The sequence below is a fragment of the Paramormyrops kingsleyae genome, chromosome 15 (genome assembly GCF_048594095.1).
Source record: "Paramormyrops kingsleyae isolate MSU_618 chromosome 15, PKINGS_0.4, whole genome shotgun sequence".
Classification (NCBI taxonomy): domain Eukaryota; kingdom Metazoa; phylum Chordata; class Actinopteri; order Osteoglossiformes; family Mormyridae; genus Paramormyrops; species Paramormyrops kingsleyae.
The window spans coordinates 11,487,065-11,514,837 of NC_132811.1; the positions used below are offsets into that span (position 1 = coordinate 11,487,065).

General features: G+C 40.1%; 1 protein-coding gene across 2 annotated transcripts in view; it reads left to right on the forward strand.

Moving 5' to 3' along the window:
* Positions 1-27,773, forward strand: part of LOC111854993 (contactin-associated protein-like 2) — a 314,095-nt gene that overhangs the window by 173,355 nt on the left and 112,967 nt on the right. For both annotated transcript variants that reach the window (XM_072700030.1, XM_072700031.1), the window contains 2 exons: positions 12,515-12,664; positions 26,154-26,316. In XM_072700030.1, coding sequence (XP_072556131.1) covers positions 12,515-12,664; positions 26,154-26,316 — 313 coding nt within the window. The remainder of the gene's footprint in view (positions 1-12,514; positions 12,665-26,153; positions 26,317-27,773) is intronic.

Here is a 27,773-nt window from a genome sequence, read left to right on the forward strand (position 1 = left end):
CAGTATTTTAAATGTGAGTGACTGCTTATTTTCAGATTTTCTCTTGCTTCCAATGTCGACGTGCTTCTCTTTTGCGGGATTAAAACCTGCGCTTCATTCAGAGTCAGACTTTGCATCATGGGGGGGGGGGGGGGGGGGGGGGGGGGGGGGGGGTACAGGCTTCGACTACAGTTCAGTTACAGAAGCAGTTATGATTGGCTGCACTTGCAGTGAAGTGACTCTGAATGGCAAGCATGGAGAATAAGGCAGACGCCCATTCAGACAAAAATAACTCTTTTAAAAAAAACCACATAATTTAAAGCCCTCCAAGCCTATGTTAATTTAAATAAACATTGGTGAATTATAGTGGCTTTTCAGGGGCAGTTAAGTTTCATGAAGGATCACACAAAGTTGATATGCACCCATGACTGTTCGTACTTTGACTGACGTGTGAGAAATTACCGACACGTCACAGCGCCGTGATCTCTTTAAGCAGCAGGGACGCCATTTACACTGAATGAGCTTTTAAGTCAGAAGTAAGTATAGTGATCACGTCGCAAATGAGCCTGGATTTCCTAATGGTCTGTACTTAAGCGTGACTCCTGAGGGGATTCATGTTTAATTGCCATATCCCTTCGCCTTTTACGTTTTCATTATTTTATTGCTCCATCCACTGAAAGGCACACAGGCATCTTTCTCAACCTTAGACGGTCCACCAAGAAGAGGGAAAAAAGGAGATTTTCTTTCAATTCTCAGTAATCTCACAAATTTAGGTAACACTTGAAGGGTCATTAATAATGTAGTAGTACATACTTAATGCATTAATTACCCAATAACTAAGTGTTTGTTAAGTACTGATCCCATGTTCATTCATCATTAATCAGTCATTACAGTCCATGTATTTCATGGGGAAATCTATATTAGTTCACGATTTATTCTTGAGTAGTAAATTAATTAAGTAATTTTTGCCCCCTCACATTAACGTAACTAATATGCCTGAATGGAAAACATGAACAGTAATGATTGATTAATGATGAACAAGCGTGGGATCAGTATGTAACTAACACGTAGTTACTGGTTAATTGATGTATTAAGTAAGCATGTACTACTACATTACATGTCCCCTCAAGTAAAGTGCGTCCTGTATTTATTAACTTAAATGTATCAACTTATCTAAGGATGAAATTATAGCACTGTCTGGTTTCCTTTGGTAGCCTTAAAACATTAGTGATATATTAATATGGCAATATGTAATCTAGTGGTTGGGGAACTAACCTCAGGTGCTTAATGATATAAATGTAAATGTTAATCTAATAACTTCAAGTGTTTGAGGCAAGGAAACTTGAATTAATGTTTAAAAAGCACAAAGTAATTAAAAAGTCACATTCTAAGTTAGTTGCACATTACATACTGCTTTTCCTGGCTAGCAAATAATTTTTTATAATTAGAAGCAGGAAGGCTGTTGCCATGGCGATTTGGCATGCCGGAACGCAATCACTCAAATCGTGTGTAAGTGATATGTTTGCTATGGCATATTATAAATGTTTCCTGGTTAAAGTCACTGGTTAGGGAGCAGTGCTAATAAACGTTACATTCTCAACAGAAAAGTTTAAGAAACACCTCTAAATGATTTTACTTTTTGTGTCTTTATACAGTATCAACTCAAAATATTATAAAATAAAAATATGAACAGTAATATTTGTGCTCACGCTGTGCTCCTTTAGAGGATAGTTTGATATAGGTAAACGACATTGTGAAGCAATGTTGGTCATAGCTTATATGGCGCTCTGGGCAATCCCCCCGGCAACAAAAAATTGCATTGGTCCTCAACAAAGTTACAGGTGAGCTATTTGATATATTCCCCCGCTCACCTTACACTTCCAGTGGGGCGAGCTGAAGTTTACCCCCCCTCGCCCCCGTCCCCATCTCATACTTCTGAGTTCTAGCCTACCGAGCCCACAAACTACAATTATGGCGCACAGTCCAACATGGCTACTTGACCCTTATGGTAACATGATATCACTGACCTGACGTGCAAATGAGCAATAAAAATTTTTTCGATTGCGAAAATGTCACAACGGTATGTTTCTGCGGGGGCCCCCTGTGCCGCCCCCAGCAAGACGCTGCCCTGGGCGGCGGGCCATGTTGCCCATACCCTAATCCGCCAGTGTTTTGAGGTGTAAGAGCTTCACCAGTTACGTCACAGGTCTTTCGCCTGTGCAATTACGTACACAATTTGATGGGCTACAAGGCAAAATTGCTGGTGGTTTTCCCCTCCAAATACATATCCCTCTAAAATATCTGAATGACACTTCAGTGACTCACAGCAATCTCACAATTGGCAGTGTTTGAACTACCATTTGGAAAGAAACAAAAAAAACATTTTATGTGGCTGCAGTTACAATGTGTGACGCTGCTCTGCCTTCAAGGCGCCCTATAAATTGGTTAATGGCTTAATGTTTTTTCCAGGAATTTCCCCTCAAGTATTTATGAGTTTGACTTGTCCTATTTGCTCTGTCCCAAATTTCTGGTCCTCGAAGGTAGTTGCAGTGCTCCACCATCCTTTTGGTCGACATAATAATAAGCGAAAGTGTTTGCTATAACGGCACACAATAATATTTCTCTTAATAGGCCTATATTTGTTTATTTATTTGTTTGCTTGTTTAGCTTTTACACTGTTGCACATTACACGTGAGGTTTAACATCGGGGTAATAACACATATTCTAAAAATAAAAAAATATTCCATAAAATATTCATAAAAGCAAGCATTAATGAGCAGCAATAAACTAAAAATGGTATTTTTGGCTGAAATTGATAAATTGATGAACAGGTAGTGAGACTGAAAAATGCACATTTCTTTTTTATTGCATTTAAAAATATAGTGGCTGATTTTAACAGGTTTCCCATCAGTCATAAGCCATGTTTTTATTCCCATTTTCCACTTATGTTTTCATATGTTAATGAAATACCTTCGGATGGGATTTCTAGTCAAAGCTATTTTTGTTTCCACCATTGGCGTGTTGGCATTTTTGGCAGATTCATAAAAGAAATACTAATTTCTTAATAACCAGAGACTCTTGCAGACTAGTTAAATATTTTTGTTATAATTTCCACAGAATTCTCAAGAAAAGCTTTTGAATGTTAAAAAAGAAACATTTTAAAAGAAGGATTAGTTTCCCAGTTTTAAGTGATGTCTCCACATGTGTTGCAGTTATAACGATTACCCAAATACAAAAAATATTGCTTAGTTATCAAACAAGAGGAATATCCATTTTATGCCTTTTCCTAATCCGTTCCTTTACATTCTCTACCTTCTTATAAGTAAAAATCTTTTTTTTTCTCTCTAATTGTGCTGGAATACATCATTTTTTAGCTACCGTGACAGTACATTTTTAAAAAAATTACTGGAAACTCCAATTTTTATGTCGTATACACTGCTTTCACAAGGATGTCAGAAAATTCCAGAAGGGAAAAGGAGGTCATGACTGGAAAGTTAGAAACGTAAAAGTAAAGAAAAGCGCAGTAGCTGTGCCTTTTTCATATCCAGTTATGCATTTCAAAAAATGTAACTATGCTTTTCATTCAAGGGACATAAAAATTTCTGTCGGTTGTAACCACAAGAATTCTACATTTCACTTGATGTTATGTATGCTTTCCATTTTAACAAGGTCACAGCTGGTCTTTAGGATGAGAAACAGCTGGGCATGAAACATCTACAGCACATAACTTAAGACAAGCTTGTTTCTTTGCATCTTCCACTCACTAAACATATGGGTCAGTTTTACCTTTTAACCTGTTTAAAGCTGCAGTCATCAATCTAATTTTGTTCTAGTGTTATGTTTTAAATAGCACGGTGGTGCAGTGGTTAGCACTGTTGCCTCACACCTCTGGGACCAGGGTTTGAGTCTCTGCCATGAATCTCTGTGTGTGTGGTGTTGTCATGTTCTCCCTATGTCATCCTGGGGTTTCCTCTGGGTGCTCTGATTTCCCCCCACATTCCAAAGACATGCTGAGGTAACCTGGGGTTACTAAATGACTCCAGACCCCCCGAACCTGAATACGACAAGCGGTTACAGAAAATGGATGGATGTTCTGACCACCAGCAGAAACGTTGCTCTGGGGATTCTGCAGCCCCGCTGCTGGTCCTCTTCTGCCTACTTTGTCTTCTCAAGGGACATTAAGACATGGGTATTTAATTCTCTGATGTTCTTGAGCTCCTTGCAAGTTTTTCCTGAGCCATAGCAAAGGTACTGGGACCTGCAGGCCAAAGACACGAAAGGCTGGTTTACTGCTGGTCGCCTTCACAATGTCATTGTTTTTTTCCTTCACATTTTTCCGCACATTTTCTTGTCTTGGGTGTCTGATCACAGACCAGTCCATATTTCCTATTACGGAATAAAAAATTAACTTGTCTTTAAAACGAAAATCCTGAAGAGAAAGCTTCTTATGTAAAATATTTACAATGAACAGTCGATTTGACTCCAGCAACAAGGCTGTGGAAACTAAAGTCTGTTTCATTTTAACGGATCTTTCAAAGAGGGTCCTGAAGGGCGGTGGGATAGCAGGTAAATAAATTGTTCTTGAGTCATCAGGTGAATTTCAGACCCTGCTGTTTTGCTGCCGTTTGGTATGATGAGAAGGCCCCTCGCCTCAGAGAATTTAACTGCCATTGTAAAAATGGAAAATGGCATCCCGCAGTCCTTGTCACAAAAGTGGTGTGGACTTAAATCTCTCACTTGCTGAGGTCTGCTTTTCCCTCTCTATAGTGACATTAAGGGTGTTTTATAAAGTATCGACACTCAGTAATGCTCTTAGGTGTCCTTGTGTCAAATGTCTTAATTCATTAATGTAGAACTCTTGACGTTTGTAATTTGAATGAAATTAAATTATACCAGAAAAGTCTCTCCAGTGGTCTGATTTAAAAACCAGAAATTGTACCAAGGTTTCAGATTCGTAGTAGTGTCTTCCTGAACCAGGCAATTATGATACACACTACGTCACCAAGTCATCACATTTGCAGTTCACAGTATTGGTGGTTTTGTACTGTATTTGCACTAGCAGACAATGGTAAACTCTATCTCAAACTCAATACCCATTTTCATTTGGTTGACGGGACCTGTTTCACTACATTTTCCTGAAATATTTAAGACTTAGCTTCGGCTAGAATGACACACCACAATCTTACTGCAATATCTCGAAAAGTATTTGATGAAAAGTAAAGTATACATTTTTTTTTAATCAGCCCTTAAGAATATGACATTGTGAAATATGTTACTAATACAACATTCCTACCTTAAAATTTTATGTAAAGTACCACACAGTTCTGGGCACTGTATCCCTTAAGGAAAGAAGTAAAATTAATATTTATATGTTTATTTTTTCTTTTGTTTATTTAATATATAATATTTAATATATTTTTTTGAATATATGTTTTTAATTTGGGTAGAAGAAGATTTATCCAATGCTGTAAATGATGTATGATACATCTGAAAGTACATGTGTGGGCTCAAATATAGCTTCAGGGAAATCAAGAATATGTTGTTTTTGAGTCCATTACGAATTTGATGTCAGTTGGATTTACTCTAGCTCTGTAGTATGGTATTATGAATGAAGAGTACAAGATGGAGATATATGCAGGAATTTAAACATGAATATGAAGGATAGAATAAAGAACAAAATAAAAAATTATTTCTAGCTTTTGGTTTGCTGGTAGTTTAGAAGTTGATAAAGGAAATGATAATTGCAAACTTGTTTCTTGTGTTTTTGTTTAACATTTAGCATATATTAAGTTTTTATTGTATTAATTATTGTGTCAGTTTTATATGGTCTGAGGAGAATTGGACAAGGTGTACAGTTATAGCCATTATGTAGACATTCATTCATTCATTCATTCATCTTTTACAGGTATATACCCTACAGTATATACCCTAGAACAGTAGTTCTCAACCTTTATTGCACCGCGACCCAATTTTTACCATGCCAGCTCAGTCGTGACCCTATATCAAGTATAGGTGTAAATTAACGCTATGATCAAGCACTCAATGCACTCTGCAATTTACGCCAATCAATGTCTATCACAGAAATCTGATTGGATGTGCCAGTGAATTTTAAATTAAGCATCTGTGGTTTAGCTTCTTGGATTGGATGAACGTTCACTGGTTTTGCACTAAGCATTTGCACACCCAAGACCCCTTTATATAAGTTAATTCTAAGACTGTGCCTGGGAAATCTGATCATGAATCAGCATAGGAGCTTGCTGGTTTTAAAATGCATACATTTCCAATTTTGCCTCGCGACCCTTTCAGAACTTGCCATGACCCAAATTTGGGTTATGATCCATTGGTTATGAATTGCTGCCCTAGAATGGGATACATGCACAATCTTACCATTTGGGCAATTTGTTGTCACCAGTTAGCCTAACTACACGACTATGGACAGCCAGAGGAAGCTCAGGGAGGACAAGCTAACTGCACACATCCACGTCACTCAGGGAGGACATGCTACACTAACTACACACAATTGGAGTAGAGGTGGGATCTATGGCAGTAGTCTTACCCAGTGAGCCACTGTGCTACCATTTTGTATCACAAATGTGTTATATTATAACAGAGAAATTAAACTGGAAGTGATTATAATGCTGTAATGTCCTCTTTTCCTATAATTCCTCATTTGCTATAAAAGAAAGTGCTGAACGAAGACATATATTTCTACTCAGTCATTGATCCATATTTTTGTTGTACTGGGGAAAAAAAACGATTACATTTAATCCCTCAAAAATATTCACTGGAAATCGACATAAATAATAAAACACTCCAGTTGGCATGGTTTGGGCCTCAAAGGATTTGCACTAACCAGCAGTTGTTTTAAAAACAATTGACTTTCATGTTTAATGCTCATTTGTTAAAAAGAAAATATTTCTATTTTCCTTTTAACTAAAGCATAATTCCAAGCCATATTATTGTTTACACAACTGCTAATATTTACCTAATGCCTAGCTATTGTTTACCTCCAGAGTGCTAATCATATATACAGTATGCATGTAATTGATTTGATGTACAGAGTATTCAGAGTGATCTGTGAAATGATCTGTTCCATATGGCCTGATATGCTTCTTGTTTTTTACAGCCGTTCATAGTCAGTGGCTTGCATAAACTGAATTCAGAAAGGACAAACTGGAGATAATTCTTCTGAACAGCAGTGAGGTAGCTGCAGGTAGTCTACTTAAAGAACTGGCTTTGTGACCAAAAAATTGCTAGTTCCCATTTTTGGAAGTAGAACTTCTTTTGTGCCCTTGATCTAGCCGAGATTTCCTGAAATTTCCAGCTGTGTGAAATTCCAAGTTATGTGCTTTGCTCTGCGTAGCGTTATATACTGGATGGCTGTTCATCCATTTGCCATAAATGCTTAGCTAGTACAGGGTTGCTTTGACCCTAAAGCTTATCCCAGGGCACCTGGCTGGGGACACCCTTGGAATGGATGCCAGGCCATTACGGGGCACCTGCTCACACACCACTCACAAAATCACTCATCTAGGGCAATTTAGCTACGCCAGTTCACCTAACTACATGCTTTTGGACTGTGGATGGAAAGTGAAGTACCTGGAGAAAGCCTAAGTGAAGACAGGAACATGCAAACTCCACACACACAATAACACACCCACGCACACACACAACCACGGGCAGGAGTTAAATCTCCAACCCAGGAGATGTCAGCCTGCAGTACAACCCACAGAGCCACCATCTCTTCCCATATATAAACTTTCCAAGGAAACAAATAACTATAATATATAGTGGAAGTTAAATGTAACATAAAAATAGTGTTCCCTTTGGAAAATATGACATACGTTAAAAACCTCCTGAAATGTTCTGCCCTTTTTCACCGAAGATCCTGTTTAATATTGGAAAATTTCAAAGTCAAGTGGAATGTCTCCCGCATGCAGGAACAAATTCAAAGAGAAGCAGGAGTCATTTCTCATGTTGCAGGGCCTCCTTGTGTGACGTTTGATTGAGCGTCCAATGGCCTTTAATCACGATCCTCAGTCTGCGGGATCTTTGATGGGAGGCGACAGTACTAGAATGTTCCTTAACATCCAGGCCGCTGTTAAAAGAGCCTTGCTTTGAAGTCAATGCTGGTAGAATCGTGCTGAATCTAGGCTGACTTCTGATTTCTATATGTTTGTGGTGCAATATTTAGTTATGATTATTCTTCCATTCATCCATCCATCCATTCATCCATCCATTTTCCTTTCCAGCTCATCCAGTTATTATCATCCATTTATCCATATTCTGCCCACAAGGATTTCCTGTTTACCTGGATAACTTGCCAGATTTAAGGCAGTCTGGGCTGAATAATTGAACAAACATAGAGTTCATTTTTACTGGGTTACCTTAAATCTGACAAGTTATCCGGCTCTGCAAGAAATCCGGCTTCATGATACAGGCTGAAACATGGAACATCTTTTGTATATTTATTGCCAAGAACCATAATAACAAGTCAAAATGAGCAGCCCCTGCTTTCCAAATGTAATGCATATATACAGAAAATGTATATTCTGTGGTTCGACACTGGACAGGAAAACTTTGCCTTTCTTTTTGCTTTTCCCTGAAAAGATGTCCAGAGGCCCTTCACATTTAGAATTGTTAATATTTATGGATTTCCACAACATGTTTCATGCAATTCACTAGAAGAAAGGTGAAAGGAGGAGGCTGCTGTGAACTGAATGCTAATGATTAAACCGTAGGAAACTCGCCGAGGCCATTGGAACCTGGGGGAAAATTGAGATGTCGGATGAAAATAAGCCATCACTGTGTTGCAAAGGGGATTCACCTTGACTTTTTTTAATTAAAAAAATGCTAATTGTGCAATGTTTTAGATGCACAAAATAAACAACTCTTCAAAATAAAAAAAAAATCTACATGCAAAATTGAATGTTTTTCTAATTTTGATGTAAAATATACACTTTCATTCGATTCATTGTGTACTTTATGACATGAAACAAATCAAAGTTGGTTTTTATGCCTGGCTTCAAATGAGCCAAACACTATATTTATAAAAAATAAATAAAATCTTCAAAAGGAAAATCGAAACACAGGTGTCTGCATAATGATAGTCTCTGTGAACTTTGAAAAATATTGTGAATTTTGTGGTCTTTACGAATTTTTAGTTGAATGACTCTACTGAAAATAGCACAAGCAAGTTTATGTTTAATTTTAAAACCGGGCTTAAAGGAACCAAATCAGTGGCGTACATCAGTGTGCAAATCCATCCGTCTTCAACAACTGCTTATCCAGTAAATTTACAGTCAACTTTGAGCCGATTCCAGAAAACACCGAACGAGAGGCAGGGGGCACACCGCACATGCCTAGGGCCCCCGTGAAATGATTATTCGTTTTCTTGGTATGGGGGACCTCCCAAGTAAAGCCTTGCCCAAGGCCCCTGACAAGGTAGAGTCCACCCTGGAACAAACTGCAGAAATCAAACCCACAGCCTTGGATGTTTCACGTAGGTAGAACTGTTTTGATAAATCATTGTGAAGCACTTTCCAGACAAGGGGACAATGTCAATCTCCAGGAGGAAAGTGTAATCTTTATTTTATTTCTTCCTCTTGGAGTGGCACATACAGCTTTGCGAGCGGAGTGGAGTTGATGTTAGTGTAGCAGTAAGGGGTCATGAGTTGCACAGAGCAGCTTACAGAATCTCCTGCACTGGGTATATTAATCATGTCTCTGTGTAAACTGAAGGATAATGGGAAGTGTTTTGCCTTTCTTCTGGGCTTGGACTTTATTGGGCATGGACAACCAAAATGATTTCATAATGGATCCATTAGCCATGAGATTGAAGTGCTCTCGCTAATGACCAATACACACACGCACACACATGCACGCACACACAGACACAAGTGTTATTTTGTTATTTTTACATTATTTTGACTTTTTTCAGTCCCCACAAGGGGAAATTAAATTTTATGATCGAAAAAAATCTGTGACTGCAGTTAAAAAATTAAAAATGCCAATAGACTTCTTTTTTTGTTTGGTTACTGCAGTTAAAAAATTAAAAATGCCAATAGACTTCTTTTTTTGTTTGGTTACTTATGGGTACGGTTAGGGCTGGTTAGGGGTTAAGGTTGTCATTTTGGGATTACAGTTTTTCCCATGGAAATAAAGGATGCTACTCACAAAAACATGAATATAAGCGTGTGTGTGTTTAATTTGGTACTAATATTGCATGTTGTCTATCAAGCTTCCATTCACACTTATCCAGTACATGGTTGTGGTGAACCTAGACCCACCTCCCAGGATACACAGGGCATAGGGCAGGGGGGGGGGGGGCTCTTCACCAATGTACACAAACCCAAACTATGGGCAATTTAGAGTCGACAGTTCACCTAACCGCGTCATTTTGGTCTTTGCGAAGAAAACCATGCAATCACAGGAAGAACTTGTTGGAATCGGCTTGAATTGAACCCACAACCCTGGAAGTGTGAGACTAGCTACTGTGTCACCTTTAATACTAAATATTGAGTATCCTATAGGCAGTAACTGAGCCTACTACAGTAAATATTGAGTATCCTATAGGCAGTAACTAACCCTATGAGTGCATGTTTATACACTGAGAATTCGGGGGGGTGTTAGCGAGTGCAAGCTGGACAGGCCTGGCTGAGAAATCCGGGTCAGCTGCTTTATTTGTCAGACCCCTTCGTCCCTCATGACTTTCTCATGGACTCCTCTTACTGTATGTTTTTGACCTGCACATTACAGTACATACACATTTAAGACATTCATCCCTGTTTTCTCTTGTTCAAATACATTACAGTCATAGCCGAAAACTACTCTCTAGATAACCTCTTCTGAGTACAAAATGTACTCTGCATTTACTAGTGAAATATTATTAATCTTCTTCTTATTATTATTATGTGTCCAAATTCTGTTTAACATTCGTCAGAAACCATGCTCGGCACTGGTCCAATCAGCCTTTTGTCAAAGTCACTTTGTGTTTTGCAATATGGAAATCAGAAATTAGACTACAATGAGGTAATAACTTCCTCTATTGTGTCGTATGAAGTGGAAATAAAACATTGTTTACTTAACCAAGCAGTAGTTTAACTGCACAGATTATTGGCAGAAGACTGCGATGCGCACCAAACAAAACTCCGATTTGACAGTTGAAACAAATTTAAATTAGATTTGGATGGATGGATGGATGGATGGATGCATAGATGGATGGATCAAATAAATAAATAAACAGCAACAAAATAACAGCAAAACTGAACTTCAGACGAGAAGTGACATGCCGGAAGCTCTCAACACACTTTTGGACTGGAAAGACATAAATCATTTTCTGAAAAACTATGACACCCTGCTGAGTAACATATCCAGCACAATACCTCATGGATGACTTTTGTAAACCAGTAGTACATGACAAATGGTATGTGTGTGTAAATGCAGTATATATGACAGTTTGCGTTCCTGTTATTTAATTCTGTAGTGAATGTTATGGATGAGAGGACGGAGTCAGAAGGTACAATTGTCGTTTCTATAGGTGAACTTTATTAACAAATGGGGCGGTTCGGAAACACTATCACAATAACAACCATTGCTGCTTCTTTCACACAGAGTGAAAGTGAGTATTGTAACAACTAACATTCCCCTTTGTGCAGAACCAGCAGCCAACCTTGCGAAGCTGAACATGTGTCTAGACCAGGAGTTTTCAATCTTCCGTAAACCTTGAAAGTAGACTAAAGGTACCCCCCCCCCCCCCAGCACTAATGCAGAGTCACATGAGTAATAAAGAACTAAGGATTAGGTGGGGAGTCTTATAATTTCTTTTTTGGATATTTTTTCACAGTGAACTTCAATAATTTTCACATTGCATATGAGAAATACTAATATTGGCACTACACTACGTCTGATCTATTATATTACCCATGTGAGAAGTGTCAAACTCCGCTGCTGGTGATTTGTGAAATCTGCACTGTCATCTTGTAACATCCTGCCTTTTCAACTTAAGTGCTAATCAGCAAAAAACAGCAAAAAATAAAATAAAATAATAAAGTGATAGCCAGTAGCTTTTGATGGTTTCTGCTGTACAACATATTCATGAAATAACTACTTGAGTACTGTGCTTTGGGAGAAATGGATTAATGTTGATTTTGCGGTAATGCGACCAATTCATCTGCATGAAAAGCAGCAGATAGGAGTTCTGCCGGAAAAAGCTTATGATCTAAACCTTGCGCTTTTTGCTTCTGAAAGCAGACAACGCCAGACAAGGGGTTCATGTGTAATAATGCCCAGAGAGGAAATTCATTTCATGTTTAAGGAAAGGACTAAAGGTTAACTGCTGCAGGACAACATGCACATGATGTAACTCCTGCAGCATCGGGAACATCTGCTTTCAGAAATGACTTTATTTCTCCTGATTTAAAAATGAATACAGTTCAGCTTTCATTTTGTACTACACTGGTCAGTATGTCCAATTCTTTATTTCCTTTAAAAAATCAGAATCCAACCAGAGATTTCCTTTGCTACTCCCCGACAGGGTCAGGACTGCACGATGGACAATGGCATGATGTTAGCTTCCTGGCCAAGGAGAACTTTGCCATGTTGACAATTGACGGTGACGAGGCTTCAGCAGTGAGGACCAACACCGCCATTCAGATCAAGACCGGAGGCTCCTACTACTTTGGAGGTACCTAAGTACTGTTTCTCTGTACTGCGCCTGATTCCTTCCAAATGTTCACAATGAAGAGTCATGTGTTATTTCTTTCGGTAAATAGTATTTTCTTATTGGTCCAGAGATGCCACTTGGGTGTTAATTATTTTCATGTTACTGCACAGGTAGCTGTGACAGTCTACTAACAATTCTTCATTAATGCATTTTAGTGTTTTATTAAACGTCATTATATAAAGGCCTGTGTGACATTTTACTCATTAGTAAGCAATCTTTCTTGTCAGCATAATTTTCCTTGGTGTTCAAAACATAAGAGCCTGTTTGTTGATGGTTTCCATGGTAACTTATTGGACTTTCCGTTTTCAGTGAATATCCTGACTAGACGTTCTATCCTTATAGGGACTATATTTATAAGAGCACATTGGAATTGTGGGTGGAGTGGTGTCACTGAGGCTAGGGATCTGTGCCAGCTGCTGGAAGGTTGCTGGTTCAAATCCCATGAATGCCCGGAGTGATTCTACTGCGTTGGGCCCTTGAGCAAGGCCCTTAACCTGCAATTGCTCTGTTCTGGGTTTGATGTTATTCTACATCCAGCCCTATAAGGAGGTCCTCCAACTTATAGGGAATAAGTTGGGGGTTGGTGGCAGGATTGGCACTCCAGCCACCGGGAAAAACTCCCATTGGTCCATTCGGACTAGTGTGGTGCTGAGGTGTCACCCACCGCATGGCTGCACTCAGGTTCTCATCCCTCCGGTGGTTTGTCGTGTGGTGGGTGCGGCAACGCACTGTAATCGGTGCATGCGCCTAACCCCCTCACATTGGAATATTATTGAATACCAACTCAAATCATTTTCTTCTGAAAGAAAGTGGGCAGGGCATTAGTTTACTATAAATTTTTTGTTGGTTTGCCATGGTATAAGTGGGACAAACCACTTTGAGGCGTGTAGTTAGTTTCATATTACTGCACATCTCATTCTTTTTTCTCTTAATCTCTGCATATTTGCTCATATATACAATTATATACAATACCAGGCAAAAGCGTCTCAGGTAGTCAGAGAAAAATAGTCTAGCTTCATGTAGATGTAAAATGATAATATGTCTGTCAAAGTGTGTGACCTTGGCCATTTCCAACCGTCACCTAAAATCACCTTGGTCTTTACAGCAGCCATCCTACTGTATATACCCCTATATTTTTTTGACTCAACCACTAGCACACCTCATATGGCCAATCAGTACCTCATTAGCTTACTTAATGAAGTTAATTAATTAATTGAGTCAGTGTGAAATTTAACAAATATATGTAATGGCTGAGGTCCCCCTGAGGAGAGGTTTGGGGACTGAAGTGATGTTCTTCTAGCCGTCCAACAAGATATCAGTAACTTTTTGGGGAAAAGAAGAAATTCTTGTTGTGTTTTAATGTTATGCTGTTCATTTGCATATATTCTAGTGTTAAATTGTGGGGTTTTTTTCTGAGCAGATGTACAAAATGGTGTTAAGCTTTTTCCTCAGCCACGACTTTTGCACAGTACTGTATGTTCATTTCCTTACGATTTGGGGGGATAATGTAAACTAGTATCTCTGTAGGGATGCTGTGAGCTTTGTTTATATGCTGCAGAATGATGTGTGGGAAAGGCTGGACGTCAATGAGAAGCACATGGCACAGGGATGGGAAGGTGGTACTGGATTTATGTGGTGTACTGGGCTGGAGAGATAGGCAAGGATGGGTGTGACATGACAGAGCTGGAAAACAGGAGCGGGGAAAAGCAGAAGGGCCTTTTGACAACACAGGGACAGAAAAAAACTACCATTTCAACAACATGGGGAAAAAGATGATTCAGCTCGAGCAGCATGTGGGGGGGGAATGGAAAAAACATAGATGTGGATGAAGGAATAGGTGGGATCAGTAACAAGAGAAAATGATTGACAAATGTGAATCGAAAAACAAAGAAGAGGTGGATTTAGCTCCACAGTCCTGCTTGCCTCCCCATCCGATACACACACCTCACATGTTCTCTGTTCAGTAAAACTTATTGCTGCTGTATTCAAAGGTGTTTTTAAATTAATTGAATTGAGTTTACACTGCATCTCCATCCCAGTTTTTCGGTGGAAGTTGAAATTCACAGTTATTATAGTTTATTAAAGGTGTTGATTCTCCATCATAACCTTTGCAACAGTTGAGTCTCGGGTGCCTCTCTTGCACTTTAGCTCACATTCTCATTCCAACAGTACAGGAGACTCAGCCATTTGTAACTACAAAAGCACCCTACGCGATACTTGCGGTATTCCCATAGTGAGACACACTGTCTGATATTTTACTGAACTCTCATAGGTTTAACTTGAGTATACACAAAAAACAGAGATGGTCTCGAACTCTTCAGGGGTTTTTTGCAGGCTGTTAACATCCGTCATCGATTTTCAGAAGTAAATATGACCATGCACAGCAGCCCTTCTAGATGCTTCTTGAAAATCAGCGGCATTAGCAGTGCCGTTGTTAAAAAGAAGATAAAAGATTCTACTCGTGACAGAATGAAAGGCCAGCTAAGGAGGCATTCATAATATACTTCAAGGTGTCTTCTAATAGACCGGCGCCGCTCGGCACAATCGGCCTTCCTGCCTGCTAATTCTGAGGGATAGCGTGGTTGATAGCTTTATCAGGCTCACTCATCTTCTAAACAGCTAGACAGGAGGAGAGAGCAGCCGGGCCTGCCGCCCATCCACGGCCGCAACAGCATGTTGGCAGCTGACACGCGGAAAATGAGATCAAAAAAAGGCTCCCTCGTCCATGATGGATGGGCTGTACAGAAACATAATTATCAATCAGTGGATTTCCATCACTCTTATATCCAGGTACAGGGGTCCTTGAAGGGCTGTCTAATTTGTTTACCTCCGCTTTCCGCCCCCTTTCAAATGTACTTTTACGGGCAGCAGTGAGTATCCGGTAAGGTGGCATTATTTGTCAGGATGATTCACCAGATTCAAAGCACATTAGTTATGACTCTCATGTTGAATTGCCCAGCGCTAACCTACATCTTACTCACAACGTTAATTTGATAAAATGTTACATGCACCTTTGGAGAAAGATCAGGCTATGAACAGCATTCCGGTTCCGAATTTGATTTATTACAAATGTTAGAAAAAAAAATTGGTAGCCTTGCTATCCCTGCCAGGTGGAACCTGCATGATTAGCTTGGCATGATGAGAAGTTTGATCGGAGGCATGGGTGACTGCACATCTGATGTAATGATGTGAGCTAGTAATGATGTGGACCCCTGCCAGGCAAGTGCCAGAGATGGTCAGAGAGGCAAGTGACAAATCACCTTTAAGGCCAAAGTATGTTGCTCTAGCGGCTAAAGGAACGGGGCTCGTTGCAACCTTGACTGGTCTCAGTGATCTTCTGAGCTGCTGATCATCTTGATCTCATGAACATTGGTTCAGCTTAGGCCTAACTTTTGATCATACGTTTACAGTATAAAACCTTAAAGAATGCACATAAAGAATGCTCAGACTACAAACTGGATTCTTTTTATTTCGTTATTTTCAAGATGGGTGCAAAATTGTAATACAGCTTGATATTTCCTGATTAATGTTTCCTGTTACTATTTTATGACAGTAAAGTAATGATGAGAAATACTGCTAAGAATTCTTTGTATTTGTAATATATATATATATATATATATATATATATATATATATATATATATATATATATATATAACATTAATCTATACAAAGATAATAATGTAAGACAGTACTTGTGTCTGGCGTAGCGTAAGCCTTTGAAGATTAATGACTCCCTCTGTGTTTTTTCCGGCTCCTTTTCCAGAGAATCTGTGATGCTTGAGTAAACAGATCCTACCTCCATGTAACAGTCATTATTTTAATAATGTCACTCTGCCACCATCCATATGTTTATGAGATCTTGCACAGGTGAACAACTGTAATACTGTAAGAAGTGCCATGAAATAAGAATTTATTGAACGAATGTGTGTAGATGAAACTGCACTTTGTTAGCTGGTAATAAATTTTCATTGTTCATTGGATTCAGCAAAAGAATGTCTCTTATACAACAGAACACTCATTATTATTATTAATAATTTGGTTAATCTATGGGAAGCTTCAGTGTGACTTAGTCAATAGTAATAGCATGAGGCTAATAAGAGTGAACTACCGTTGATGTTCATGGGAGTTTTACTTACACAAATAATGTTCTGAGGGCAGAAGGAAAAATGATTGATCCTGAGCAATAACCAATCAGATTGTAGAGGAAGTAGGTCAAAGAAACTAGAGGAGGTGGGACCAAGAGATCTGATTGGTGGGTCCCACCTGATGTAGTTGATTGAATCCACTTCCTCTACAGTCTGATTTGTTATCGCTCTGAATCAATCATTCCTCCTTCTGCCCCCAGAACATTTTTTTGTGTAAGTAAAACTCCCACGAGTGTATTTGATTCAAAATGTGCAACAGATATGCAGGATTTAAATATACCAATCTCAAGAAGGAATATTTGTATTATTCTCAATTCCCCTGACCAAATATCTATATGCAGGTGTCCATCGTCTTGGAAATGAGGACGTCAAATATCTCGATAATTATTGGCAAGAGGTCAAATATTCTGTATAACATAAGATACAATATCACACACATTTAGCTAAACCTCGATAGTGACAGCCCAATTGGTTTGTTTTGGTTCTTGTTGCATACCACATATGTGGCAAAATATGTCCACTAAAGTCCATTATGTCTGCTTTGGAGGTCTGTCTGTGAATTTTATTAACACTCTTATGGATTGTAAATACAATTGGACGTCATTCGACAGGACATAAGTCAACGGATGACTGTAATTAGTATTGCTATTCCAAGACACTGATATAGACATGAGTCCTTGGAAAGAAAACACAGAGGTGGGGGATCACTGGAGTGTAAATAAAAGGAACATCGTCAGAAAAAATGATGTTTAAAGAAAGCCTAGAAACTCTTTATGTGAGAAGGAAAAAAGCTCACATGTGCAAGTGGGGATATCTTTGTCATGTAACACTGCAGTTTCTCCAGTACACTGCAAAAAAGGAAAAGTATCAAAGGAGAAAAAAGGACAGCTGAATGAAAGAACCCTTGCCTGCACTTTTTTTTTTGCAAGACTACTCCCATGACACGCTGCTGAAATGCTGAAAAAACGATACAAGCTGAAGCTAGTTTTACGAGCTGGGCATAAAATGGTGTTCCTCCGTACCCTGCTGTCATGATATGCCACAGTTTTTTTTTTCCTTTTTTTTCTGTTGACTCTCAGCTCTGACAGAGGTGAGAGCATTTCCTACTGAGCAAACCAGAGAGCTGAGTTTCTGGGTCAGGTACTGTCTAGGGTCTGGCTGGCTGTGCTGGTCGACACTTCTGCCACATGAGTGCACGGAGACAGAGAGCGGTGGGTTCGTGACACTGATTTACAAGCCATGCTGCTAATATGATAGCAACTGCGCGGCAGTTTATCTCCACCCACTTCTTTGTCTTCAAATTGTATGCTAATTGTTATTGGGGTTGGAGGCCCAAAGATACTCCACCGGTCCATGTTTCAATGGAAATCAATTGAAATTAAATCAAAGCGTGAAATTACCTAAAAATAAAAGAGGGTATGGCATAAACAGTGTCATTATACAATGTAACCCTTAGTGGGCAGGGAATTTGATTGTTTTTTTTTTTTGCTGCCATTCAATTAAAGCAGTTGCATAGCAACAAAATTGGAAGCAGTGACGGATTTGGGGGGGGGGGGGGGGTGTAATGGAGGGGGAAAAAACATTTTTCTTAGGGGGCATATTGATGAAAACAGGGTTAACAGGTTATCCTTTTCAGATTACTTTATTTCCATTTATGTAATTTAATTATTATTATTATTATTGTTGTTGTTGCAGCATCTTGAATAATTGCAGCAGAGTATTGTTTTAGTTACATTTAGCTATTTCTGATATTTCTGTTTGGAGTTAAATGATGCACAGGATTTTACACGAAATGTATAAATGTGACCCTTTGTTACAATAGTCAATGGATGTCAAGTGGATATCAAGCTGTTTTTGGCCCAGACAATTTGCAGTCAGCCAGAGTAATAGAGCTACATCAGAAGATCGAGGATTCTCACTGCTAAGGTCAATTTTCCCCTCTATCATCAATCCATTATAAAATGCCAACTAGGTATCTACTACTGTTATTCTTAATAAGTGTCTACTTTGATCATGTGTGAGTTAATAATGCCATATCCCCACTGATAAGTCTCTGTCGGTTATGTGGAAAGCCAAGAATAGTCATTTTGTGAAGGAGAAGCTTGATAGCGTGTGGAGGGAGTTCCATTTTTGTAAGATTTGTGCTACACTGTAGGTTCATATCACCCTCTGTTATCTGGATGCTAATTTATAATAATATAAGGCTCAGTTGTCATAAGTATTGTCACGTGCATTTAATCTTAGGAGAGCCATTATGTCGACCTGCTGAAGCATGAACTTGGTTGGGTTGTGAATCTCACCTTGAATTTGTGACACATCTCTAAGCGTCCTTCTACCCGGAAAGTCAATAACATAACAGCAACACATGTGTGAAATGTGAGACGGCTGGGGACTCTGTAGTAATGCGTTTCGTTGACATTTCCATTAGCTTTTCAATCGCTTGGCATGTCATTCCATTCTAATATATGCTGCTGATGTCGTGAAAACATAGCAACAATTACAGCCTGAAATAGCAAGAGAAATTAATTGTCCTTTTTGGTCCCATATGGCACTTAAACCAATGGGACATGTCAGAAGCAAAAATGTCATTGTATCTGCCCACTGTTATTTATGGGGTTGTACATGAATTGTGTGCTTTTATCAGACAAGACCAACCTCAGTGCAGTCTGTAAACGTTGCTTTTATATGTTGCCTGTTTTTAGAATAAACAGTATTACTGTACATCCCACCAAAAATTGGGTCAGAAATGCAATTAGGGATTATATTTTTATTGGTATGCCCAGATATTTAAGATCAATAATTACATATGAGACTGTGTTTTTTTTTCATGCTAGGGCACCATGATTTTATTATTGCCTTGAAGCAAGAGGTATTCAGCAAGAAATGTTTGATATTTTAGGCTAGCTAAATAAAAAAAAAAGCATTTCTTAGTCTGTATCGTTTTCACCAGTAGGTCATGGATCTTCCAACTTTTCCATTACTTTGAAAAGCGTAAATTTTGGGTGGAGTGAAGTAACCTGCAGATGAAATCACAAGTACAGAAAACTCTCTGGAATCGTTACACTCGTTTACACATACAGGGTAGCAAATTGGGTCCCTGTGTTCAAAACCAGCATCTTATTAGCTTTGGCGCTATACTTTTTTTAACCCTCCCCTTGGTGCCACGCATTCGCTTTCTACATTAATCTTGATGCTCATTACATCCTCCCTGCCACAGACTTGCCAGGCTTCGCGGGGCCTTTTTGTTTAACTCCCAGAGTGGTGCTCAGACGACTGGGCCTGTTTGCCGTCTAGTCAAGATTCACATTCATTGTAAGAGAGCAGGCCTTTAGCTAATACTGGGGACAGTGGTTCCTCATTGGTTTAATTCCTTGATTAATTTTTTTTTTTGCCTCCCTGACCCAAAACACATTCCGCTTTGAATAGTGAATGAGCTGAATAGTAAATGTCATCCGCTGGCCTGATCCTCCAAAGGGACAGATACGCAGTATCCGTAGAAGTATTTCGTGTTTAAACTCACCAGTAAAAACACTACAAAGAAGACGGTCGTTTTTTTTGGGGGAAGAAAGAAGAAACGTTAAACCCACCAAACATCATACAAAATAAACAGAATACAAAAATTGTGGGGCCAAAAATATTTTGCCAGCTGTGCTTTTGTAATTGATGTAGCTAAACGCTTTACCAGATGAAGAATATTCCCGTGGGAATTGCTTGAAATTAGCTTATTATTAATTATCCATTAAGAGCAAGTGGTCATTAATCTGGCAGCCCGTTCTCTCTGCGCGTGTGAGTGTCCGGACGCCCAGGGAGGAGTATCCTGTCGGATGACAGATACAAAGACAAGGGAAGGGTTTTCTCAGGGGCTGCGTGGTCTGGAGCCGTAAATCTCAGTGCTCCTCAGCTGTCTCCCAGCATTCCCACTTTATCGGTCACTCACACTTCAGGTAGCTCCCAGCACCGGCGTTGCTCTACATATGTACTTGGCCGGCCCTGCTGCAGATGCACTTGTCTCCAGACGGGCTCCCTTCGGACTCCGCGATGGGATACCAGCTTCTTCCGGGACCATGTCTCCTTCTGGCCCCAGCAAGCTCAGGGAGACAGACATGGCCAGGTGCGGTGGGGCCAACCACACAGATGGTGCGACTTAAGGAACTTTTCCGCACTTCGGTAACACCGAGCTTGTTGCATATGCAATGCAGATGGTGTCCGCAAGCTCAGCGAGAGGCTTCCTATCAGACTTCAGAATTGTATGAGATACCATATTAAAGGATTTGTAATCCGGGGTTACATCTAAAGACTTGAAATAATACTAGATAATATCTGTTTTAAAGGAACCTCGAGATTTTGAATATTTATTGTAATATTAGTCAACGTGTTAGGTTTCAGAGTGAGTCTTTTAGAAGAACGTTTTGGTCTCTAATTGAAAACTACCAGTATTATTGCTATATTTATATTGACAAAAGAATTTAGGAATAAGTCAAACAAGCCATAGTGATTGGTTTGGCGCTCTATCCTGTGTTATTCCCTGCCTTGTGCCCGTAGCTTCCGGTATCAGCTCTGGACCAACATGACTCTGCATATGATAAACCTGTATAGAAAATCGATGGATGGATGGACAACCGTAATATATATAGTGTAGCTTTCTGACAGTGTAGATTTCTGACAGTGTAGCTTTCTGACAGTATAACTTTCTGACAGTGTAGCTTTTTGACAGTGTAGCTTTCTGACAGTGTAGCTTTTTCACAGTGTAGCTTTCTGACAGTGTAGCTTTTTGACAGTGTAGCTTTCTGACAGTGTAGCTTTTTCACAGTGTAGCTTTCTGACAGTGTAGTTTTCTGACTGTGTAACTGGCTACATTTCATATCAACTGTTTTTAAGTAATCACCCTTGTGCAGTTATAAATGCAGTCACTTACCTGCGTAATGTTCTAATGATTACCTGGGCAAACACGGTACTTTTATCTTTGATCCCGCTGTGTAACTATCCGTATGAACTCAGGGTGACTCTTTAAGTGTCGCTGAAGTGTGTCATCCACCCAGGGATTTCATGGCAGACTGTGTGAGGTGCATGATCTGAGATGTCTTCATTGAGGCCCCCATGCAAAATAAATAAATAAAAGCACAAAATGCACTGACACATTGCAGTTAGCTGGGGAAACGCTGGCAGGTGACATAGGTAAGATGGTACGATAACTTACTGTCTGTGCCATCTCTGGCCTGCGCTTATTCCCTACCAGGAGAACTACCTTCAAAATAGGCCAAACCACTATCCTCAGCTCCCCTTCTGACAGCGATGCAAACTGAATGGTGCTTTTTTGCCATTTGCACAGGTACACTGGAATGCTTCTTTTCGCGTATTGTGTTCAGTTGAGTCATATACAGGTGAGAACAAAGCTTTGTGGTGTGAGTGCAGGTTCAGCCATTTTTTTTACACCGCTGGGGCATTAAGGACTTTGCTCCAGGGTCCGACAGCAATGTAAGTATTCCACCAAGCACGTCATTTGAACCAGCGACCTTCCGATCACAGAAAAAGAGACCGAGCTTTCTGACCTGCAGACCACCCCGCAAGCACAGCATCATTCTGTTAAGAGAATCTTAAAGAGAAACATAAATAGCCATACACACAGAATCAGTCTGTGTTAATACTGCAGCGTAGATGGGAACAGACAGTCATTTTAAAGTAAAACATTTTTTTTTCTTCTCTTGGTGGCTTTGATCACAGAACCTCTCTTAGTCATTGTCTATGGTAACTATAATTTTCCTTTTCCCTGACATTCCATCAGAATTATGTTAGACAGAATTACAGTTGCATCACTGCTGAAAATGCTGTTTCGACAGCCAGTGTTTTGAGAATAGTGACAGCTTTGAGCTGTGTATTTGTCCAAATAAACTTATTTACTGTATAAAGGTGGTGACTCAAATATGCAGAAAAATGTCAAATACATAAAGTCTATTTCACTACAAAAAGTACATAAACCATCCTGTTACAATGTACATTCACTGATATTGATGCTGGATTTACTGTACATGCGGTGAAGAATGAATTGTGTGAATTTAATAAATACTTAACTGGTTAACACTTGTTGACACAGTATATTGATTAACCGGTAGCCTTCTGGATTAGCAGTTAAAACAAATCTCAAGTTAATTTGGTTAGCTGGATGATGAAAGTCTACCATTTACCAACAGCCCACACAGATTTTCTGTTTCCTCTCTCCATCCATAATTGCTGGATTAACTCATTATTATGTCTGCCATTTAAAAATGATTATCATAATCCTAAATGGCCTGCTTAGTGTCATTAGAAGGATCTTGTAGCTTATGGTGTCAAAAGGTGCTCTGGTAGCTTCAGGCAGAACAGCTGAAGAAGGCGAGAGCTTGAGGAAGATGGAAAGCCTCGGGGTGGAGAGGTCAGGCATGGTGGGACCTGCGAGCGATCAGCTGCTGGAGATGGGGGAGGTGTTGGGGAATGGTTCGCCTTTTACTGAATTGCGAGACAAAATCACCCGCAGTGAGAGAAGAGGTGGGTGGGGATGATGAAGAAGTTGGGAGGAGAAAGTACAGAACAATTTGCATGGGTTATTAGCAACAGACTGCTCTGAAGGAACGGTAAGAGGGCAATGAATGGAGTGTGTCAAGGAGGCTTTTTGGTAGCTACCAAGTGGCTTTGCCGTTTGGATTTTTGCCATTTCTGCTTACTTCTGCCGGGATGAATTTTGCTGAGAAGCCAAAGTGTGGGAAGGTTGCTCTCAAATCTCAAAGTCAGAGCCCAGAGTTAGCCGACGGGAGGCCGAAAGTGAGGACAGGGGAGTTTTGGAGCTGACTCGGCACAATAGTTAGAACAGTGGTCAGCGGGTGAAAGGGAAGACGGCACAGGACCAACAAAGAAGAGGACGGGAGTTTCAGTGAAAAAGAGACCAAGGTGGGATAGATGGGGAGGTGGGATGCGATGTGGATTACGTTTGCGTTTGCAGCTTTGCCAGCATTTTATACGGGAGGGTGATACGGGGAAGGGGGGCAATGTCAAACGTCCGCAAGGGCAGGAGGCTGGCAGGAGTGAGAATTAGAAAGGATGCTTAAGTCACCCAGCAGAACTAATGTGTATGGAAATGAAATTGGTTGGATGGTCACCCAGAAAGCAGCGAGGAGGAGCTGGTGGTAATGGACAGGCCAGTCAACGTGGTGATTCACAAAGCAGATATTCAAACAAATATGAAGGGAAAGGAAATGCTTGAGAAACAACTAAGGCTGGACCTCAAGGCTTCCTCACGCTAAGGGCCCAGTGATGTGAAAGAATGTGGAATTTGATGTGAGGGTCACTGGAGCAGCTGTCTTGAAAGAAGTGAAAGGAAAGTGAGAGAGGGGTCACTCCACCACGAACTCAGGCTTGCATGGAACGTGAGCCTCTTTTGGGCCAAGCTTTGGGAAGAAACGGATTTGCTCGGCATGCTTGTTTGTGCCGGTAGAAGCAAGTACAGCAAAACATAGCACATCGACAGGAATAAATAAGCAGTTTATAGAGGTGTATGGATTTCCGGCTTTTCTCCCTCAGTCGACTCCCTTAGCTTTGCACTGTCAGTATGCAGATATAATGGTCTGATTCTCATATATATTCCTTTTAGAGTTTTTTGCCTCGAGTATCTCCGTCCAGTGTCCCCACCAATAAGTGGTTAGTCAAAGTATCTTTTATTGTCAGCTTCAGATATTTGAGCTGAAATGTTGTTGTTGTCGGTCATAGTGCAAATGAAAAACAGTAATAAATACTATTTAAATATTGAGGTGTTCAAACATAATATAGACATTACATTTTAAGACAGGACATTAAGACAGGCAGGAAGACACAGTTAACCCCCTGATTGGTGGGGAAGATTGTGCAAATTGGTACAAAAGTTTGCCGGTGAAGCAGAATGTACAAATAATTGATTGATAGATGAATGGATAGCTAGTCCAATTAGTACAATGGTATTTGACACATGGTACAAAAAAAAACTACTAATGGCACCAGGGGGTGGTGAGTGGCAAAGTGGGCTAAGCCTCTGTGCCTGTGATCAGGAGACTGCTGGTTTGAGCCCCAGTCTCGGTAGAATGGGCACAAGTCCGTGGACCCTTGAGCGAGGCCCTTAACCCTCAGTTCCAGCGCCGCTGCACGTTAGCTAGCCCTGTGCTGTGGCGAGAAAGATGGGATCAGCAAAAAGAAGCATTCTAATGTACTTGTGTAAATGGCCAATAAAGTGTGCTTTGTTTTGTTTCAAACATTCCCGAAACAAGAAACAGTCTCATACAAACAGACTAGAAGGTGTAAGCCGGTGTGTATGCGGGTTTTCGCTGCAGCTCCCTAATTATATTATTAATTAGAGGACTGATTGGCTGAGGAGTCCTCACACCTGGGTTTGAACAGCTGACCTGAAGGTTACCCCAGAAACCTGCACACACACCGGCCCTTTGCGGATAAGATTGGCCACTGCTGGTGTAAGCAATGTGAATCACTAAGCTGTACGAGAATGACAAGAGTGACGAAGCCGTATGACAGAAAGACATCGATAAACAGATAAAGGCACATTCACCCTCATTATACTGCTTGTAATTTGATTTATGTCAGCTTTGTGGTGTTTTTGGCCCTCGTTCTCTGGCTTCAGGGTCACCCTATTTAATTCTGCTAGAGCAACAGTGTAATTTGTGATGTTAAGGAGCTTTGTAATTTAGAGAGCTGCTGGTCATTTAATTCATGGCTTGCTGTGTATGGGTGACATTTATGAAATACATGGTATGTTATTTTAAAAATTACATGGAAAACCAACCATTCAGAATAAAATTTCAAGCACTTGTCTTTTTATGGCAAATAGCTACTCATGTCAAAGTTGACATCATAATTTAATCTGCAAAATATCTATCTATTTATCTATCTGTATGTCTGTGTTTGTGTGCCTATCTGTGTGTCTATCTGTCTGTCTCTGTCGATATGTTTATCTACCTGTCTGTCTGTGCCTGTCTGTCTATCTATCTATCTATCTGTCTGTCTGTCTGTCTGTCTGTCTGTCTGTGCCTATCTATCTATCTATCTGTCTGTCTGTCTGTCTGTCTGTGCCTGTCTGTCTATCTATCTACCTGTCTGTCTGTCTATCTATCTATCTGTCTGTCTGTGCCTGTCTGTCTGTCTATCTATCTATCTACCTGTCTGTCTGTGCCTGTCTGTCTGTCTATCTATCTATCTGTCTGTCTGTCTGTGCCTGTCTGTCTATCTATCTATCTATCTGTCTGTCTGTCCGTCTGCTGCTCTATCACCTTTTCTCTTTCCTTCTGCAGGTTACTTCCAGCGGACCAGCTTGCCTCCAGCTCAGCGCTCCTTCCAGGGCTGCATGCAGCTGGTGCACGTGGATGACCAGCTGGCCGACCTGCATGCGGTCGAACAAGGCAGGCTGGGAGCATTCGAGAATGTCAGCCTGGACATGTGCGCCATCATCGACAGGTACAATGACGGACCTCCACAGAAAACCCGACATCCAGTTCAATTAGTAAATTGGCCGACAGAGCCAGTTCACATAACAGGCATCCGGCTAGAGCAGCGACCACTGGCTAGCAGACTCCAGTCTGCATCTGGACCAAAATACAAATGAATCCGGACCTTGGTTTTGTGTTTCTGCTGGAATTTGGCCCTTGGGAACCTCTGAGCTAGAGCAAAGTAGGCTTAGCATAGGCACACAGCCGGGGGGGGGAAGGAATCAGAGGAGTTACGGCTGAATCTCCCCTGAAACTTGTGTCACTTTTCATTCAGTGATTCTCCTCGGTGTTAGCACACAAAATGCCACAACCGTGAGGGACATAATCACGCCACAGAAGATAATTTGGGCGGTGAAAAAGGAAAGGCAGGTTAATTGTCATGCCTCATGTACACAAACGTGCCTGCTTGGTGTTGTCCATCATTGACCCCACGCTTTGATGCACAACACGCAAAGGCAAAGAAAAAGAAAAGATTTCTTGCTGTGCTGGGGCTTTTGCTATAACAAAATCTTTGGGATTAATTGCTGCTCTAAACAACTGCACTATTTAGAAGAAATCCAAAAACAAGCACCTTCTGCTCTGAATTGAGTGGAAAACAGCAAATAATGAATGCAGGCACAGTTCGCAAATATTGCCGGGTCTCCATTGTCTCATGAATAATGGAAAAGGGGTTCGTTTCCCTGTTTTCTTTGAATTGCTTGAATGGAGACCTTATTCTGTCAGTTTTTTTTCTTTTCTTTTGTTTTTTAAAATGAAGCTATTATTAAATCCTAGGTCAAGAAACAGACTAATTTCTCTGCTTTGTTATCTTTTAAGACAGCGGTTTTTAGAATCATGTTTGAACAAAGCAAATTTGTTCACCCGTGATTATACCGTCAGAAGTATTACATCCTCGACAAAAACCAAGAAATGGGTCATGTAACAGCTTGTATTTAATTAAACCTAATTGGATGCTTTAAGTAATTAAATAACTGGTTAATTTGTCCTGTTGCGTTCAATTACATTTTACAATGTTTTAATGTCTATTGAAGTTTTGCTTGAATGGTAATAAGCACACTTCACGTCTGGGACATGGTTCACTGGTGTCGCTAATTTGCTATGCACTCTTTTGTACATAATTCCCAATAAGGTAAGAGAAACATGAGTGAAAAGGACTTCCTCATGTCAGCAACCGGATAACAACCTACTTTTATTCAGCTGGGTAATCATGTGTCTTTCAGCTCAATTATTTTGCGTCAGAGACTTCGACCGCACCATAATTACTTTCATTTGTAGTAGGGTACTATAAGTATGCTTGGTAAAATGACCCCGGAAGAATGGGAATTTCATTAAACTGACCGGTGATTTAGGATAAGCTTTATGCGTAATGTGGAAAAGAAAGTAGCTCCGTGTGAATCAGGTACTTCGTCCTGAAAGGCTTCATTC